Source organism: Cervus canadensis, chromosome 5 (assembly GCF_019320065.1).
Source record: "Cervus canadensis isolate Bull #8, Minnesota chromosome 5, ASM1932006v1, whole genome shotgun sequence".
NCBI classification, from domain to species: Eukaryota; Metazoa; Chordata; class Mammalia; order Artiodactyla; family Cervidae; genus Cervus; species Cervus canadensis.
In genome coordinates this window covers 3,819,300-3,837,335 of record NC_057390.1, presented here as the reverse complement: position 1 = coordinate 3,837,335, position 18,036 = coordinate 3,819,300, and the positions used below count along the sequence as shown (strand labels likewise).

Genomic DNA, 18,036 nt, shown 5'->3' with positions numbered 1-18,036 from the left:
GTGAGGAGTTTTTTTTTTCCTTAGGAGGTTAGGGGAGCAGTATAGTGCTGTTGCTGAAACTAGACAGATGTTATTCCAGCTTTCTTATTTTTTGCTACAAGTAATCCATATTTAGTCTGATTGCCCAAAAGATTCTTTTTCAGTTTTAAAGCCTACTAATTTTGCTATAATATGTCTTGATTTTAACCACTATGTGTGGATCATTTTCCCTGGCACATGATATATTCTTTACGTATATAGAGTCAGGTCTTCTTTAATTTCCAGAAAGAACTTTTGAATGGTACCTTTTATTATGAAAACTTTAAGACATACAAAAAAATTGATAGAATTTTACAGTAAATACCTATTTACATATTACCCAAATTCTACTAATGTCTTAGTGTTTTTATTTATCACATCTCTATTTATCCATCACTATTTGAACCTTGCCCATTAAGACATTTGGATAGTGGTGCTGAGTTTTTCAGAGTTCTTTGTATATAATGGATGCCATTCCTTTGTAAATATGTGATCCTGTGAGTGTTTCTCCCAATCTGTGGGAGTCTGTGCCTCTTTTTGCCTTATCTGAGTGAGCAGAACTGTTTCATTTTGATGAAGTTTAATTTATCAATGTTTTTTGTTATGATTGTTGCTCTCCATGACTTAAGGAACCCTTGCTTCCCCCTAAATCATAACGATTTTCTTCTCTGAAAAATTCACGCTTCAACTTGCCCTTTAGGTCTATAGTCCATCTAGTGGTAATTTTTTGGTCATGTTAAAGTTCACTGTTTCTTATATAGATGTCATTTACTCTTGTACCAGGTATTGAAACACTTTCCTTTCCCCATTGGATTTCTTTGGTGCTTTGGTTGAAAATCCAGTGATCCTATAAGTGTGGGTCTTTTTTTGTTTTATTCCATTGATCTGTGGATTGATGCTTATACAAACTCCTCACTCTCTTAATGACTATAACTTTGAAGTATTGAAGTCAGATAAGTCCTCCAATTCTCTTCTTTTCAAGATTATTTTAGAGACTTTAGGTCTTTTGCATTTCTGTGTATATTTTAGAATCATTCCAATCATTTTTACTATCTGCAGTTGCTTTACAACAGCTTCAACTGGGTGTGTTTTTCTTTTAAAATAATGAGGAAGTATTTGGTCCTCATTTCTCACCTGTTTTGTGTCTATTGACATAGTTACTTTTGTTCACAAGTTTTGTTGAAGCTCTTCTTTCTTTCTTTTATTTTTCCATAGTTGCTGTGTTGGTTCCTTCTTTATGAATCATCATTGAAGGAAATGGCTTTTTTCTCTAGACTCCTGATTTATAGGAGGAGGAGGAACAGGCTAATTGGTGATTTGTTTTATTTTTTTGATCAAAGACCATGCCTTTGTAACTGCCACAGAGTCTGGCTGCTTCCTGCAAATATAGCTAGTCTTCATGATTCTGCATGTTACCTTGGATTACTGGAACCAAACTGGGTTCCTTTAGAGTTTGAGAATGTTGGTTGTTAGTTTTGGTTTACCGGAAATGGAGCTTGCATTCCTGCCTGTCTCTCATTGGTGAGTGTGTGATGTCAGCGCCGTGTTCCTGCGTGAGCTCTGCGTGAGTGGTTCAGTCTTTGCTGGTTAGACCCTCCAGTGTGATTTCAGTCTGGGCTTCTGACCTGAATGCTTCAGAACCTCCTTGCACCCCAAAGCACCCGACGTGTGCGGTGTCCTCAGAAACAGTGGCCGTCGCTAGACTTAACATTTTCTCACACTCGCATCGTTACCTGTTTGTCATCTTTTTCTATAGAGGCAAAAGAACAGATTTCACTCTAAGTCATCTTTCACTCACTGAACTAGTATTTATCGAAGTACTAAAATGAGGAAGGTACTGGAGGAGATTAAAAAAAATCCATTAGACAGTAGATTGTGCCCTTAACTTGTAGTCTGGCATTACACCAGAAAAATTTTTTCTGTACCCTTTTCTTTTTTTGACAAATTTGTTTTAGTTATATATGCACAAAGCTAAGTGCATTTAAGCTATATACGCACAAGAGTCCAAAAGTTCCTCAAGGTTTCTTATACTAAACAGCAATCTCCTATCTTCATTCTTCCTACCCCACCCCCATTGCCCTTCCTTTCTGTTCCCCATTTCCTCCCGCTCTGAGATCTCCAGCTCACTGGCCATCAGGTAAAGTAGAAATACTTCTTGTTATGCTGTTCAGTTGATTGTCAGTTCTTTGAAAAGATCAAAGATAACTCTTAGTTTTATTGCCTTTATCATTTCTATATTTTCATTTTATTTTTATTTAATTACTTTTAACTGAAGTATAGTTGAATTATGTTAATGACTGCTGTATAGCAAAGTGACTCAATGATACATATATATATACATACATATATGTATATGTTCTTTTTCACAATCTTTTCCATTATTGAGTATAGTGCTCAAGCCTTTTGCAGACTTGCTGATGATCTGCCTATTATTAGTTGTTTCTATTCTTGAATTTAAATCACAGGTAACTGTCTTGGTGCTTCAGAAGTATTTTTGGCCTGTAATGTTTTTAGCAGCTAGATTTTTTTTTTTTTAATTTTTTATTAGTTGGAGGCTAATTACTTCACAACATTTCAGTGGGTTTTGTCATACATTGATATGAATCAGCCATAGATTTACACGTATTCCCCATCCCGATTCCCCCTCCCACCTCCCTCTCCACCCGATTCCTCTGGGTCTTCCCAGTGCACCAGGCCCGAGCACTTGTCTCATGCATCCCACCTGGGCTGGGGATCTGTTTCACCATAGATAGTATACATGCTGTTCTTTTGAAATATCCCACCCTCACATTCTCCCACAGAGTTCAATAGTCTGTTCTGTATTTCTGTGTCTCTTTTTCTGTTTTGCATATAGGGTTATCGTTACCATCTTTCTAAATTCCATAATATGTGTTAGTATGCTGTAATGTTCTTTATCTTTCTGGCTTACTTCACTCTGTATAGGGGGCTCCAGTTTCATCCATCTCATTAGGACTGGTTCAAATGAATTCTTTTTTAACTGGCTGAGTTATTCCATGGTGTATATGTACCACAGCTTCCTTATCCATTCATCTGCTGATGGGCATCTAGGTTGCTTCCATGTCCTGGCTATTATAAACAGTGCTGCAATGAACATTGGGGTGCACGTGTCTCTTTCAGATCTGGTTTCCTCAGTGTGTATGCCCAGAAGTGGGATTGCTGGGTCATATGGCAGTTCTATTTCCAGTTTTTTAAGAAATCTCCACACTGTTTTCCATAGCGGCTGTACTAGTTTGCATTCCCACCAACAGTGTAAGAGGGTTCCCTTTTCTCCACACCCTCTCCAGCATTTATTGCTTGTAGACTTTTGGATAGCAGCCATCCTGACTGGCGTGTAATGGTACCTCATTGTGGTTTTGATTTGCATTTCTCTGATAATGAGTGATGTTGAGCATCTTTTCATGTGTTTGTTAGCCATCTGTATGTCTTCTTTGGAGAAATGTCTGTTTAGTTCTTTGGCCCATTTTTTGATTGGGTCATTTATTTTTCTGGAATTGAGCTGCAGGAGTTGCTTGTATATTTTTGAGATTAATCTTTGTCTGTTTCTTCATTTGCTATTATTTTCTCCCAATCTGAGGGCTGTCTTTTCACCTTACTTATAGTTTCCTTTGTAGTGCAAAAGCTTTTAAGTTTCATTAGGTCCCATTTGTTTAGTTTTGCTTTTATTTCCAATATTCTGGGAGGTGGGTCATAGAGGATCTTGCTGTGATTTATGTCGGAGAGTGTTTTGCCTATGTTCTCCTCTAGGAGTTTTATAGTTTCTGGTCTTACATTTAGATCTTTAATCCATTTTGAGTTTATTTTTGTGTATGGTGTTAGAAAGTGTTCTAGTTTCATTCTCTTACAAGTGGTTGACCAGCCTTCCCAGCACCACTTGTTAAAGAGGTTGTCTTTTTTCCATTGTATATCCTTGCCTCCTTTGTCAAAGATAAGGTGTCCATAGGTTCGTGGATTTATCTCTGGGCTTTCTATTCTGTTCCATTGATCTATATTTCTGTCTTTGTGCCAGTACCATACTGTCTTGATGACTGTGGCTTTGTAGTAGAGTCTGAAGTCAGGCAGGTTGATTCCTCCAGTTCCATTCTTCTTTCTCAGGATTACTTTGGCTATTCGAGGTTTTTTGTATTTCCATACAAATTGTGAAATTATTTGTTCTAGTTCTGTGAAAAATACCATTGGTAGCTTGATAGGGATTGCATTGAATCTATAGATTGCTTTGGGTAGAATAGCCATTTTGACAATATTGATTCTTCCAATCCATGAACACGGTATGTTTCTCCATCTGTTTGTGTCCTCTTTGATTTCTTTCATCAGTGTTTTATAGTTTTCTATGTATAGGTCTTTTGTTTCTTTAGGTAGATATACTCCTAAGTATTTTATTCTTTTTGTTGCAATGGTGAATGGTATTGTTTCCTTAATTTCTCTTCTGTTTTTTCATTGTTAGTATATAGGAATGCAAGGGATTTCTGTGTGTTAATTTTATATCCTGCAACTTTACTATATTCATTGATTAGTCTAGTAATTTTCTGGTAGAGTCTTTAGGGTTTTCTATGTAGAGGATCATGTCATCTGCAAACAGTGAGAGTTTCACTTCTTCTTTTCCTATCTGGATTCCTTTTACTTCTTTTTCTGCTCTGATTGCTGTGGCCAAACTTCCAACACTATGTTGAATAGTAGTGGTGAGAGTGGGCACCCTTGTCTTGTTCCTGATTTCAGGGGAAATGCTTTCAATTTTTCACCATTGAGGGTGATGCTTGCTGTGGGTTTGTCATATATAGCTTTTATTATGTTGAGGTATGTTCCTTCTATTCCTGCTTTTTGGAGAGTTTTAATCATAAATGAGTGTTGAATTTTGTCAAAGGCTTTCTCTGCATCTATTGAGATAATCATATGGTTTTTATCTTTCAATTTGTTAATGTGGTGTATTACATTGATTGATTTGCGGATATTAAAGAATCCTTGCATTCCTGGGATAAAGCCCACTTGGTCGTGGTGTATGATTTTTTTAATATGTTGTTGGATTCTGTTTGCTAGAATTTTGTTAAGGATTTTTGCATCTATGTTCATCAGTGATATTGGTCTGTAGTTTTCTTTTTTTGTGGCATCTTTGTCTGGTTTTGGAATTAGGGTGATGGTGGCCTCATAGAATGAGTTTGGAAGCTTACCTTCTTCTGCAATTTTCTGGAAGAGTTTGAGTAAGATAGGTGTTAGCTCTTCTCTAAATTTTTGGTAGAATTCAGCTGTGAAGCCATCTGGTCCTGGGCTTTTGTTTGCTGGAAGATTTTTGATTACAGTTTCGATTTCCTTGCTTGTGATGGGTCTGTTAAGATCTTCTATTTCTTCCTGGTTCAGTTTTGGAAAGTTATACTTTTCTAAGAATTTGTCCATTTCATCCAAGTTGTCCATTTTATTGGCATAGAGCTGCTGGTAGTAGTCTCTTATGATCCTTTGTATTTCAGTGTTGTCATAGCAGCTAGATTTTAAGATGTTGGGCTTCCAAGGTAACTCAAACAGTAAAGAATCTTCCTGCAGTGTGGGAGACCTGGGTTTGATCCTTGGGTTGGGAAGATCCCCTGGAGAAGGGCATGGCATCCCACTCCATTATTCTTGCCCGGAGAATTCCATGGACAGAGGAGCCCGGTGGACTAAGTCCATGGGGTCGCAAAGGGTCAGACACACCTGAGTGACTAACACACACACAACACAAATACTTATGCATTGATTATAAATCACACAAATTCTGGTCAGGAAGAAAGTGTGTGTGTGTGTGTATCTATATGTCCTATAAAAGTTGCTTGTAGTTATTTACCAAAACAGTGGTGTTAGACATATCATTGAATGAAACAAAGCATCTGCCCAATGAAACTTACATTGTCAAGGACAGATAAAAAGGCAAATACATATCAATAATATGGTAGTGAATGCTGTGGAGAATAAATCAGAGTGAATAATAAAGGAAGTACCAGGTTGCCAAAGGATGGTTTATTTGAGTGATCAGGACCTTTGGGCAAAGACCTGAAGGGTGCAGCAGCCGAGCAGTCCAAGTGGACTGGCAGTGTGTGCAAAGGCCCTGAGGTGAGAGTGCTGCTTGGCATATTTTGTGGACCAGCCTGTGTGGAGAGGCCTCTGTGACTGGAGCAGAGAAGGTAAGGGGCTCAGCAGTGGGCAGCCGTGGAGGAGTGGGTTGGCCCAGATCGCTTAGGACTCTCCAGGCCATCACGAGAATGTGACTTTTACCCTCAGGCAGAGAACTGACAAAAAGTTTTTATTTTTGGTAAAGAGCCACATGACATGTTTTAGGCTTTGCAGGACATTCAGTCTCTGTTGCAATTACTCCACTCTGCTATTGTAGCCCCCCGAACAGCCAGAAACAATATATAAATAAAAGGGTGGGGTTGTGTTCCAGTAAAGTTTTAGTTTATGAAAACAAAGAGTGGGTCTGTTTTGCAAACTGCTGATGTAGAAAGTCATTTGAGAGCTTTAAGTAGAAAAGATGCCTGACTGGCTTTTTTTTCTTTGAAGGCACTTTTGTTGTTATTCAGTTGCTCAGCTGTGTCCAACTCTTTGCCACCCCATGGACTGCAGCATGCCAGGCTTTCCTGTCCTTTACCATCTCCCAGAGTTTGCTTAAACTCATATCCATTGAGTCAGTGATGCCATCCAACCATCTCATCCTCTGTCACCCCTCTTCTCCTCTTGCCCTCAATCTTTCCCAGCATCAGAGTCTTTTCCAATAAGTCACTTTAAAATACTTTATTTGGAAATAATTTTAGAATTACAGAAAAGTTGGAAAAGTGATGCAGAATATCCCCTTCACTGCACTGACTCTAATGTTAATAACTCATGTAGCCACATTTGAATAATTAAGACCAGGAAATTAACCTTGACATACTGTTATTAGCCAAACTGTAGACATGATTCAGATTCCATGTTTTTCCACCTAAGGTCATTTGTCTATTCCAGCGTACAAGCCAAAATATCACATTGCATTTAGTTATTCTGTTTCCTTAATTTCCTTCTATCTGTGACAGTTCTTGATGCTTTTGAACTGTGGTGTTGAAGACTCTTGAGAGTCCCTTGGACTGCAAGGAGATCAGTCTTGGGTGTTCATTGGAAGGACTGATGCTGAAGCTGAAACTCTAGTACTTTGGCCACCTCATGCAAAGAGTTGACTCATTGGAAAAGACCCTGATGCTGGGAGGGATTGGGGGCAGGAGGAGAAGGGGACGACAGAGGATGAGATAGCTGGACTCAATGGACATGAGTTTGGGTAAACTCCGGGAGTTGGTGATGGACAGAGAGGCCTGGCGTGCTGCGATTCATGGGGTCACAAAGAATCAGACATGACTGAGCGACTGAACTGAACTGATGATAGTTGCTTTTCTTGTGTTTCATGAACTCGGAGACTTTTATTGAGTTGTTCGGTTGCGTCCAACTCTTTGTGACCCCATATACTGTAGCACGCCAGGTTACATGTCCTCCACTATCTCCCAGAGTTTGCTCAAATTCATGTCCGTTGAGTCAGTGATGCTATCTAACCATCTAATCCTCTGCCGCCCCCTTCTCCTTCAATCTTTCCCAGCATCAGATTCTTTTCCAGTGAGTCAACTCTTCACATCAGGTGGCCAAAGTACTGGAGCTTCAGCTTCAGCAACAGTCCTTCCAACGAATATTCAGGACTGATATCCTTTAGGTTGACAGCTTGACTATTTTAGAAACTACAAGCCAACTGTGGTACTTGTTACCTTCATTGGTAGATCTGCAGTTTATTATGAGCTGCCAACCCATTGTGGCACATGCCTGTCATTTTAATCCTTCTGTCACTTGTACACATTATCTTTCTGGAATTCTCACTGGATCCCCACCCAACACACACGCAAGGGCACCATCATTTTCTGTGCAGCAGTCAGCCTCCTTTTGGCAAGTCTGTTCTGCACTCTCCAGCTGCTGTCTTCAGGTTTCCCTTCCTGCAACATGATCTGGAAATGTCTCCAGGTAGAAGTCGGGACAATCGTGATGCTCAGTTCTCTTTCGGAGATCCATCCTGCACAGTCTGCTGTCCACTGTCTGAGAACAACTGGATCATATATTTTGGCCAGCTTTTTAGTTGTTTATTGTTGCTCAGTCACTAAGTCGTGTCCGACTCTTTATGACCCCATGGACTGCAGCACGCCAGGCTTCCCTGTCCTTCACTATCTACTGGAGTTTGCTCAGACTCCTGTCTGTTGAGTCAGTGATGCTATCCAGCATCTCATCCTCTGTTGCCCTCTTCTCCTTTTGCCTTCAATCTCTCCCAGAATTAGGGTCTTTTCTAATGAGTCAGCACTTCATATCAGGTGGCCAAAGCATTGGAGCTTCGGTATCCGTCCTTCCAATGAATATTCAGGGTTGATTTCCCCTAAGATTGACTGGTTCGATTTCCCAGACTTCCCAGGCAAGAATACTGGAGTGGGTAGCCAGTTCCTTCTTTAGCTGATCTTCCCAACTCAGGGATTGAATCCACGTCTTCTGCATTGGCAGGCAGATTTTTTTTTTTTTTTTTTTACCACTTAGCCCCCAGGGATGCCCTGTCCATTTGTGATGTCCAGTATCAAATAAGAATTTATTATTGTTATCCTGCATGCCAAGGAGCCAAAAAAAGGGACCCATAGCTGGAAGAAAATGTAGCCACTAGGAGCAAGGATAGAGGACAGCAGGAAAGCTATCAACGGAATGATGGAAAGCCAGCAGGAGTTATTTAGAAGGTAACCATAAAAGGTGGCTGATGGCATTCTTATTTCTGTGGCCTATTTTCATTACCACCTGGTGGCCTGTTTGGCTAGTTCAACCTTTCTATCTCACCAGGACTCACCCAGTATAGCATTGCGAGCCCAGCCTTCCTGCTCAGCATCTCATTGATCCCATACTCCCAGGCTGTACACGTGTATACTAATAATAGTATATTATACCCTCTAAAATATATCCAAAATAGAAAAATTTACACTGTGACGTATTCCAGTGGATTATCTTACACATACCCTGTCTAAGGGTTTCCCTTGTGGCTCAGAATTTGCCTGTAATGCAGGAGACCTGGGTTTGATCCCTGGGTCAGGAAGATTCCCTGGAGAAGGGAATGGCTACCTACTCCAGCATTCTTGCCTGGAAAATCCCATGGACAGAGGAGCTTGGCGGGCTACAGTCCATGGTGTTGCAGAGTCAGATGCGACTTAGCACCTGAGCATGCATGCGCTCAGAGTTTGACGATACGGATGTGCTGTGGATATAAATATCCCTGCTTATGGTGTAGACACTAAGTAAATATTTATGGAATGAAATGAGTAGAAGGTAGTAAATTTACATATGTGTGTGTGTACTAAGTTGTTTTAGTCGTGTCCAGCTCTTTGCAACCTGATGGACCGTAGCCTGCCAGGCTCCTCTGTCCATATATAAAGGACATTTAAAAAATGTTCTTTAAACATAAAATTAGTTTTTTAAAGACAGTTTTTACCTTCAAGTGATTTAAAATTCAGTCTTTTTAATTTTATGTTCTTTTTGATCTAGTGCTTAAAATTTCTTCTTTTCATCTGAGTAACTGTTTTACAGCTGGTACCTGTTAAAATTCTCTGATATGTTTATTTTTTCATAGGAGGTTGCCTCTAACATTCTGTTTTATTCATTAGACCATTATAAATAAGTTTCTATAATTTATTTGTAGAAGTATCTTTTTACTCAGACTTCTGTTTCACATATTTGTTCTTTGCAGTATTACAGAACACAAGAGCTATAGCATATTCAAAAGTGACATATTTTATAATTAATTGAGTTTAATCAAAAGTTTCTGTGAAGTATTTTGACTGCCGAAATTTCCTTACTGCCGTGACATTTGGCAAAGAATAATTTATAAATTATTGATTTAAGATAAAGATTGGAATTTGTTACTCTCATTTCATCTAATTTATACACTACTGGTAAAATTGATTCTTAAGCCAAGCATATATGTTGATGAATTATTATGTATATGTGACTTTACAGTGGTGAATTGTCAGTATTAGTGACTTATTTGAACCTGCTTCTATGCTTCTTAAACTTTTCCTTATATATCCCTAAGAGAAGCTGACCCACAGTTCAGTATGCACAGTCTGAAATCCTTCTTTTTCTACATTGAACTTTTTTCTTGGTTTTATGTTTTTGATTTTTATTTGGAATTCACCTAACATACAGTTCACCTATTTAAAATCAGAGTTCTATAGCCATCATCTCAATCAATTTTAGAAAATTTTTTATCACCTAAAAAAGAAATTTTGGCATCCTTTAGCCATTACTCATTAATACTGCTTTCCCTCTAGGCTTAGACACTAATTAATAGACCACTAATCTACTTTCTGTCTCTGTAGATTTTTTTTTTAATTCTGGACAGTTTGTAAAAGTACAGTTATAAACTGTATGTGGTCCTTTGTGACTGGCTTCTCTCACTTAGCCTAGTGTTTTCAGGGTTCATCCATGTTTCAGTATGTATTTATACATCTTTTGGCTTTAATTAAAATAATTTTGCTTTACCATAAAAAAGACTTGATATTCCAAGAGGGGGAAATGCTCTTTCTTCTTTTCAATGTATGTCTACTCTTTTCCACCACCTATCTCAACCATATCATATCGCTTACATACCCTTGGAATAAACATATTTCAGTGATAGATTCAGAGATGCATTCTGATAATTGGGTAACAGTATTACCTTTTAGAAAGTCTTCATGTAGGACTTCCCTGGCAGTACAGTGATTAAGACTTTACCTTCCGGTGTAGGAGGGGTGGGTTCCATCTCTGGTCAGGGAGCTAGATCCCACAAAGCCTCTCAACTTAAAATAAAACAACAAAACAGAAGCTGTATGTAACAAATTCAATAAAGACTTTAAAATGATCCACATTAAAAAAAAAATCTTAAAAAATCTCCACAGACCTTTATAAAAAAGATTTCAGGGAAAAGGTTCTTTAAATTTAAAGCAATGAAGCCTCCAAAATCTCAAAGACTATATAGTCCTTTAAATGAATCTTTTACTACTTAATGTCAGTTAATGTGCAACATAAGGGTTATGTGTACTTTTAGATATGGATCACTTGCATTTTGTGTTTTATTATACATTATATGATAGATCTGTGTTTACATAAGCCTATTCTTCTTGGCCAGCCTCTTGGACGGCCTCCTGGGATAGGGAGCTGCTCTTCTTTGTCTTGTATTCCCATTTCCTTGGATAGGCAAATCACTGGCTCTTAATAAATGCTTATCAAATAGAATTTCAGGTATTAGTAAACTCACTAAAGGTTATACAAACCAGAATTGATTGTGTTCTCCAAAATCATAGCCTGATGAGTGGTGAGGTGTGTTTGTGTAGGGGAAGGTTTGTGTAGGGGAAGGACGGAGGGTTTTGAGTTGTGTGTTGGTTGTATTCCCATAATTCTTTGTTAAGAATTTGAAGGCTATGTTCTTAATACGTTGCCTCATTCTTATGTCTTTAGCAATAAAATAGGAGTTACTTTCAATGAATAGAAATTACAATTGAAATACTTTTCCAAAAAGACTTCCCCTAAAACAGTTTTTTTTTTTTTTTTTTAATTCAGTGGTTTTGTAATATCCAGGCTTAAAGCTTTATCTTTTCAGGTGTGTTTTGTTTTCCTCAAGTATGAAGTGTTTTGGCAGTCTTTGTAACATAGATCATACTATATATATCATTGATTCCTTTTAACAATTGAGCATTTTAAGCTGTCACTGTAGTTAAAAGTGTTTGGGAGTATTGGCTGTCCACTTGTATATACTTTAGAAGTTGACAGGTTTGTTAAACTTTTTTTCTGATTGTTAACACACTCTTGACTTGGATTCTCATTATCAGCCTAAAAATAAAATAATAATGGTAATAAAGAATAACACAGCTTTTTATTACCTAGTTTTATCATTTAATGTCATAGTCTCTGAGATATTATCTCCTCCCACTCTTTTTTTCTTTTAAATAGGGTAGGAAGCTGAGGCTCGGCATAGTGACTTTAGATTACATAGACCGGTAGCTCGGGAGACAAATCTTGAACCTAGATTTTATGATTCCAAGTGGAAATTCTTTCCCTATTGCGTGCTGTGTCTGGTATTTATTCACTACTTATAGTTTGGATGTTGCAGAAGTAGAAATAGTTTCTGTGCTCACTTTTTTCTACTGAATTGAACGGAGACACAGACAATTGAAAGCAATAAAAACTTAAGAATCTGCTTATTGTATTGGTAAGTACTCAGTGATATATAACAGGGCCATAAAGTAGAGTACAACTTATGCAAATCCCATAAGTTGTCTGAAAATTTCGTGTTTCCAATGAATGTTTTAATCATTTATTTAACTTTAAGTTCAGATTTAAAAGTTAAGTCAAATGTGAAATAAAGATATAAAAACATAGAAACATGAATGTTAGTGTAATTTTTTTTTTCTCTCCCAGACAGATACTGATTATGTAAATGGTGTTGTAGCCAACCTGGAGAAAGAGTAAGTTCTTAATTATGGAATTGAAAATATTTTAGTTACTATGATCTCTTGCTTTTTGTGAAAAGAAAATACCTTCTTTTATAGTTCATTTTTCTGTGGAGTTCAGTGTTCATTAGACCACCTACCACTGGTCTTTTAGATAGAAATTATCATACAGTATATGTATGTATATCAGGTTACTTGATGGGATACATTGGTGTATTTCATAGAAATACATAGAAATAGAAAGTCTTTTCTTAAATAGAAAAGACTTGAATGTCATATATAACACTATCAAATAACACTGTTTAACCTCAAAGACAGTGAGTAGAGAGAGAGGCAATATTTTAAAAAAACTAAGATCATGGCACTTGGTCCTCCCACTTTATGGCAAATAGAAGGGGAAAAAGTGGAAGCAGTGACAGATTTTATTTTCTTGGGCTCCAAAATCACTGCAGATGGTAACTGCAGCCTTGAAATTAAAAGATACTTGCTCCTTGGAAGAAAAGCTATGACAAACCTAGGCAGCATATTAGAAAGCTGGGACATCACTTTGCTGACAAAGGTCCATCTAGTCAAAGCTGTGGTTTTCCCAGTAGTCATGTATGGATGTGATAGTTGGACCATAAAGAAGGCTGAGTGCTAAAGAATTCATGCCTTGAAACTGTGGTGCTGGAGAAGACTCTTGAGAGTCCCTTGGACTGAAAGAAAATCAAACCAGTCAATCCGAAAAGAAATCAACCCCAAATATTCATTGGAAGGGCTGTTGTTGAAGCTCCGATACTTTGGCCGCCTGATGCAAAGAGCCAGCTTGTTGGAAAAGACTTTGATGCTGGAAAAGATGAAAGGCAAAAGGAGAAGGAGGTGGCAGAGGATGAGATGGTTAGATAGCATCACTGACTTAATGCACATGAATTTGAGCAAACTTTGGTAGATAATGAAGGACAGAGGAGCCTGGTGTGCTACAGTCCATGGAATCACAAAGAGTTGGACACAACTTAGCGACTGAATAATAATGACACTAAATGATATCACTTAAATCTTTCACCCTCTGTTTACCAAGAGAAAAATTTTCTGCTGTCAGGGCAGCTAGTCAGGGAGCAGTTTCAAACCTCAAGGCTAAATAATGTCTAAAAATATGCAAAGGTTTATTAATAGTTTATTGTGAGTGGAGCACATAGCAGGTAATAGGTGGACAGCTTAGTAAGTTGCAGATACCATTGTTCTTGTTCAATCGCTGAGTCATGTCTGACTCTTTGCAACTCCATGGACTGCAACACACCAGGCTTCCCTGTCCTCCACTGTCTCCCTGAGTTTACTCAAAGTCCTGTCCATTGAGTCGGTGATGCTATCTGACTCATCATCGCTGATACCGTTAGTTTTCATAATACTGCCCTTGTAGAATTCATAGTGATATCATAAAATTAGTCCTGCCACAGGTTTCTTGATTGAAATGTATCTGTTGTAGCCCCCAAAAGACATATTCTTTTATGTAACTTAGGCAAGACAAAAGAGAAGCCAAAGAGTTTGCCAAATCTAGGCTAATGTGGCTCTATCTTTGTCTGTCAGTATGCTAAAACCAGAGATTTTTTTACAAATATATGCATAGTTCAGGATTAAATTGTGCTTTTGTTAGATTTTCCCTCAATTGCTCAATTTCTTGGCAGCCTTTATACAGTCACAAATTGGTGTAGGATCCTTAAATATAGGTACCAGGCGGTCATTGGTCCCCCTTCCCACAGACCACGTGGGCCTGTCTGAGGGGCTTATGCAAGGATTCTGTTGGTTCCTCTCCTCCCTCAGCGTGCAAGAAAGCCAAGCCCAGGACAAAGGGCGGTGAAGCACCAGGAACCTTTGTGTAAAGGCAGGTAGTTGTATTTTGTGGAGGTTTGCAAACCTGAAGTAAGGAAGAAGGCAGATGCAAAGCAAATTACATTTGAATCAGTGAAGATGGATTTTAAAAACGTTAGAACAAATTTTCCTATCCTTGCACAACCTGCAGACATCGAGACATAGTTTGATGTACCCTCACAGGACAAGATCACCCCCAGGTGAGAAATACTAGTTTAAAATGACATACAGTCTGTATCCCACAACTAAGCCTTCCTGAAAATGGAAAAAAACTGGTTTTGCTAACATATGTGTATATTGGTATACATACACATTCATTAGGTTGTTTTTCTTTCTTATTTTCTGTGGCATCTTGATTGCTTTTTAAGAATTATGATTTTTTTAGGACTTCAGTCCCTGCAGTTGGCCTGGAATTTCTCTGCTACTCTAAGGATATTAGTATTTTCACTCTGTTTGAAGCATTATTTAAAAAAAAACAACAACAACAAAACTCTACTATTGGAAAAATCTATATTTTCTAGAAATGAATTCAATGATGAGCTGCTTCACTTAACACATTGTGACTATAGCAGTATACTTTACTGGTCTATTTTTCTGCTAAATACCTAAGTTGATCATTAAGATATAAAATCCCACAGAACTTCTATAACTCAGCCAACCTTTCTCATGACAGATTTTCTAAAGAAATCAGTTCTGGCTTGGTGGAAATAATATCACCTCCTGAAAGCTATTATCCTGACCTGACAAACTTAAAGGAGACATTTGGAGATTCTAAAGAAAGAGTAAGGTGAGCCTGTGGTTTTTAAAATCCCCCACCTTTGTGAGTATAATATGTCATAAATGTCATCCTTGTTTATCAAAACTTTACTCATTTTGAAAGTGAAAGTCAGTCAGTTGTGTCCAGACTCTTTGCAGCCCCATGGACTGTAACCTGGCTCCTCTGTCCTTGGAATTCTCCGGGCAAGAATACTGGAGTGGGTAGCCATTCCCTTCTCCAGGGGATCTTCCCAATCCAGGGATCGAACCCAGGCCTCCCACATTGCAGGCAGATTCTTGACCAGAATCTGAGCCACCAGGGAAGCTGGTGGCTTCATTTTAGGGTTGAACTAATTAGTGAGAGCTAATGCCTTTTTGATTACTTGGTTGGAATTTCTGTGGAGTTCCTGATGAGAGGTTGAATTTGGTCAACCTAATGAATTTTATAACTGTGCTGCTCTGTGCTGTTATAACTTTTCTTAAGAGTATATTCAGTATAACTCAAAAGTTAGCCCAGATACCTCATGTCTGTATGAAACATAAAGGAGAACTGATTCAATAAAAGTGATAAAAACAGTAATAGTCTTCTGCAGAATCATACTGCAATAAATAAAATAGTCCATTAATTAATTTATCTCTAAATCTCTAACATTGAAGGAGTTAGAAGCTTTCCTTGTGTTGTTGTTAAAAACAAAGTAATCTAAGAGATATTAGCATCATTTTTGGATTGTCCATAACCAGAAAAAAGGACGAAAATACTGTTTTTGGAAGAGATTTATTGTATTTCTTGAGTTGTTAATTTGTCACAAAGACAGATATGTCTCTATAATTGGTTAATTGTCTCTCAGTAAATATGTTACTTAAAACATTTAGGATTGAGTTTGTTTAAAAAAAGAAAACCCAGTGAATAGACTCTTTAAATTCAGAACAGCTTATAAGGTATTTTCTGGATCAGCGGTTCAGAACTTTAGTTCTATTGTGTGTGTGTGTGTTTTTAACTGGCTTTTAAAGAACCACTTCTCTTTATTCAGCATTGATCAGCGTGTTTCTGTAGGCTACCAAGAATTCACCAAAAGGACCTAATATTGTAAATTTTAATACAATGTTTTAGATTTTTTAAAAAAACATTTTTACCTATATATGAAGTACTGGTTCTTGGAGACATTAAGATATTACTGAAAAAGGGGCCTGTGGTCAAGAAAAATTGGAAAATATAGAATTAAAAGCTTTTTTCAACAGATGCTATTTATTGCTGAATGTTTCAATGCTTCTAATATATTAATGTGTCTCTAGAAAAGAGATATATGTCCTTCCCAAACTTACTAGACATTAGACTCCTTTTTCCCTCAGGACATCTTGAGGATTAGTGGTTTTGAGAATGTATTTTGATAAAGCCTTCTTAAAGAAAAGTGAATTCTCTTCAACTCTCTCCTAAGTGGTTATACCATGTATGTGTCATTCCATCCATTTATTTATCTGTCTACCTATCTATCTAATGTATGACTATTGTTGTTTAGCTGCTAAGTCATGTCTGACTCTGTGACCTTATGGAGCCCCCCAGGCCCCTCTGTCCATGGGATTCTCCAGGCAAGAATACTGGAGCAGGTTGCTATTTCCTTCTCCAAGGGGTCTTCCTAATCCGGGGATCGAACCCGTGTCTCCTGCATTGCCAAGCAGATTCTTTACCACTGAGCCATCAGGGAAGCCAATATATAACTGTACATTTTGTATAATATCATATTATCATATACACAATATATGTGATATATATATATAGCATATGTTATAACATTGTTATATATTATAAAATATACATCTAACTTTATTTTGCTAACTTTGAGTCTGATTCTTAACTTATTTTTTATCATTTTTATTTCAGGTGGAGAACAAAGCAAAACTTAGATTATTGTTTTCTAATGATGTATGCTCAGGAAAAAGGCACGTACTACATCCAGGTAAGTTTTTCCTTTAGTTTTCTTTTTCACACTTTTTAAAGAAAAAGTAATATCAAGGGTATATTTTCATTAAATGAAGTTTCAAAAGCATGAGCCTTCTAAAATATTTAAGATGATAACAGTGTACCAGAGCAGAAGGGTCAGTCACATCACTAAGAGCATGGGCTCTGTAGCTGCACGCCCTGGTTTATCTCTGGATGGTCTTAAGTGGTCTTAAGGCAGATAGTTGTTTTGTGCAGTGATGTATTTACATATGAGTTTAGGATTATAAAGCCAACATCTATTGTAATGTTCTTGGCTGTAGAATCCTACGGACAGCGGGTTCTGGTGGGCTGCAGTCCATGGGGCCACAAAGAGTTGGACATGACTGAGCGACTAATGCAGACACACACACGCACACAGGTGCAACTTTCAGTAGCATGGCTAAAACAGTAAGTCCATCGTGATGCAGGTTTTAAGTGAGCCAGGTGGGCAACAGCTTAAGTAATTCTAGGAAGCTCTTATTTCTTCCAAGTGTTCTTCAGTTAATACTTAAGCTTAAATTTCTGCCTTGGGATTTCACTTCTTTAGTCAAATATCTTTATCCCTGTTCAAAGTGCAGATACCCCTGAGAGATATATAGCACGTGAAATGTGTCAGGTTTTTTTTGTTTTTTTTTTTGTTTTTTTCAGTATAAAAAGTTTATTAGGTGCTGGGAGGATGTGTGGATAAGAGTGGCAAGAAGCAGCCCTGAGTCCCTGAATTAGGAAGGAAGTGGTTAGGCGGCTGTTGGCAGGGACTGGGGAGGGAACCAAAGATGGAAGGAATGGGGCTGGCATCACGTGGAAAGGTGGACTTCTTGAGGGCAGACTTTTGTCTCTTGTGGTGCTGTACGTTGGGCCAGCTGTATTCAAGTGGGCATGAACCAACCCTTCCTTGAGTCACAGGATGAAAAATAGAAATGGTGATAGGGTATGACATGT

At 37.9% G+C, this 18,036-nt stretch overlaps 1 protein-coding gene across 2 annotated transcripts in view; it reads left to right on the top strand.

The window, feature by feature from the left end:
• The window catches only part of MGAT4A (alpha-1,3-mannosyl-glycoprotein 4-beta-N-acetylglucosaminyltransferase A), a 122,430-nt gene that overhangs the window by 73,049 nt on the left and 31,345 nt on the right, over positions 1-18,036 (top strand). For both annotated transcript variants that reach the window (XM_043467882.1, XM_043467883.1), the window contains 3 exons: positions 12,487-12,533; positions 15,037-15,150; positions 16,999-17,074. In XM_043467882.1, coding sequence (XP_043323817.1) covers positions 12,487-12,533; positions 15,037-15,150; positions 16,999-17,074 — 237 coding nt within the window. The remainder of the gene's footprint in view (positions 1-12,486; positions 12,534-15,036; positions 15,151-16,998; positions 17,075-18,036) is intronic.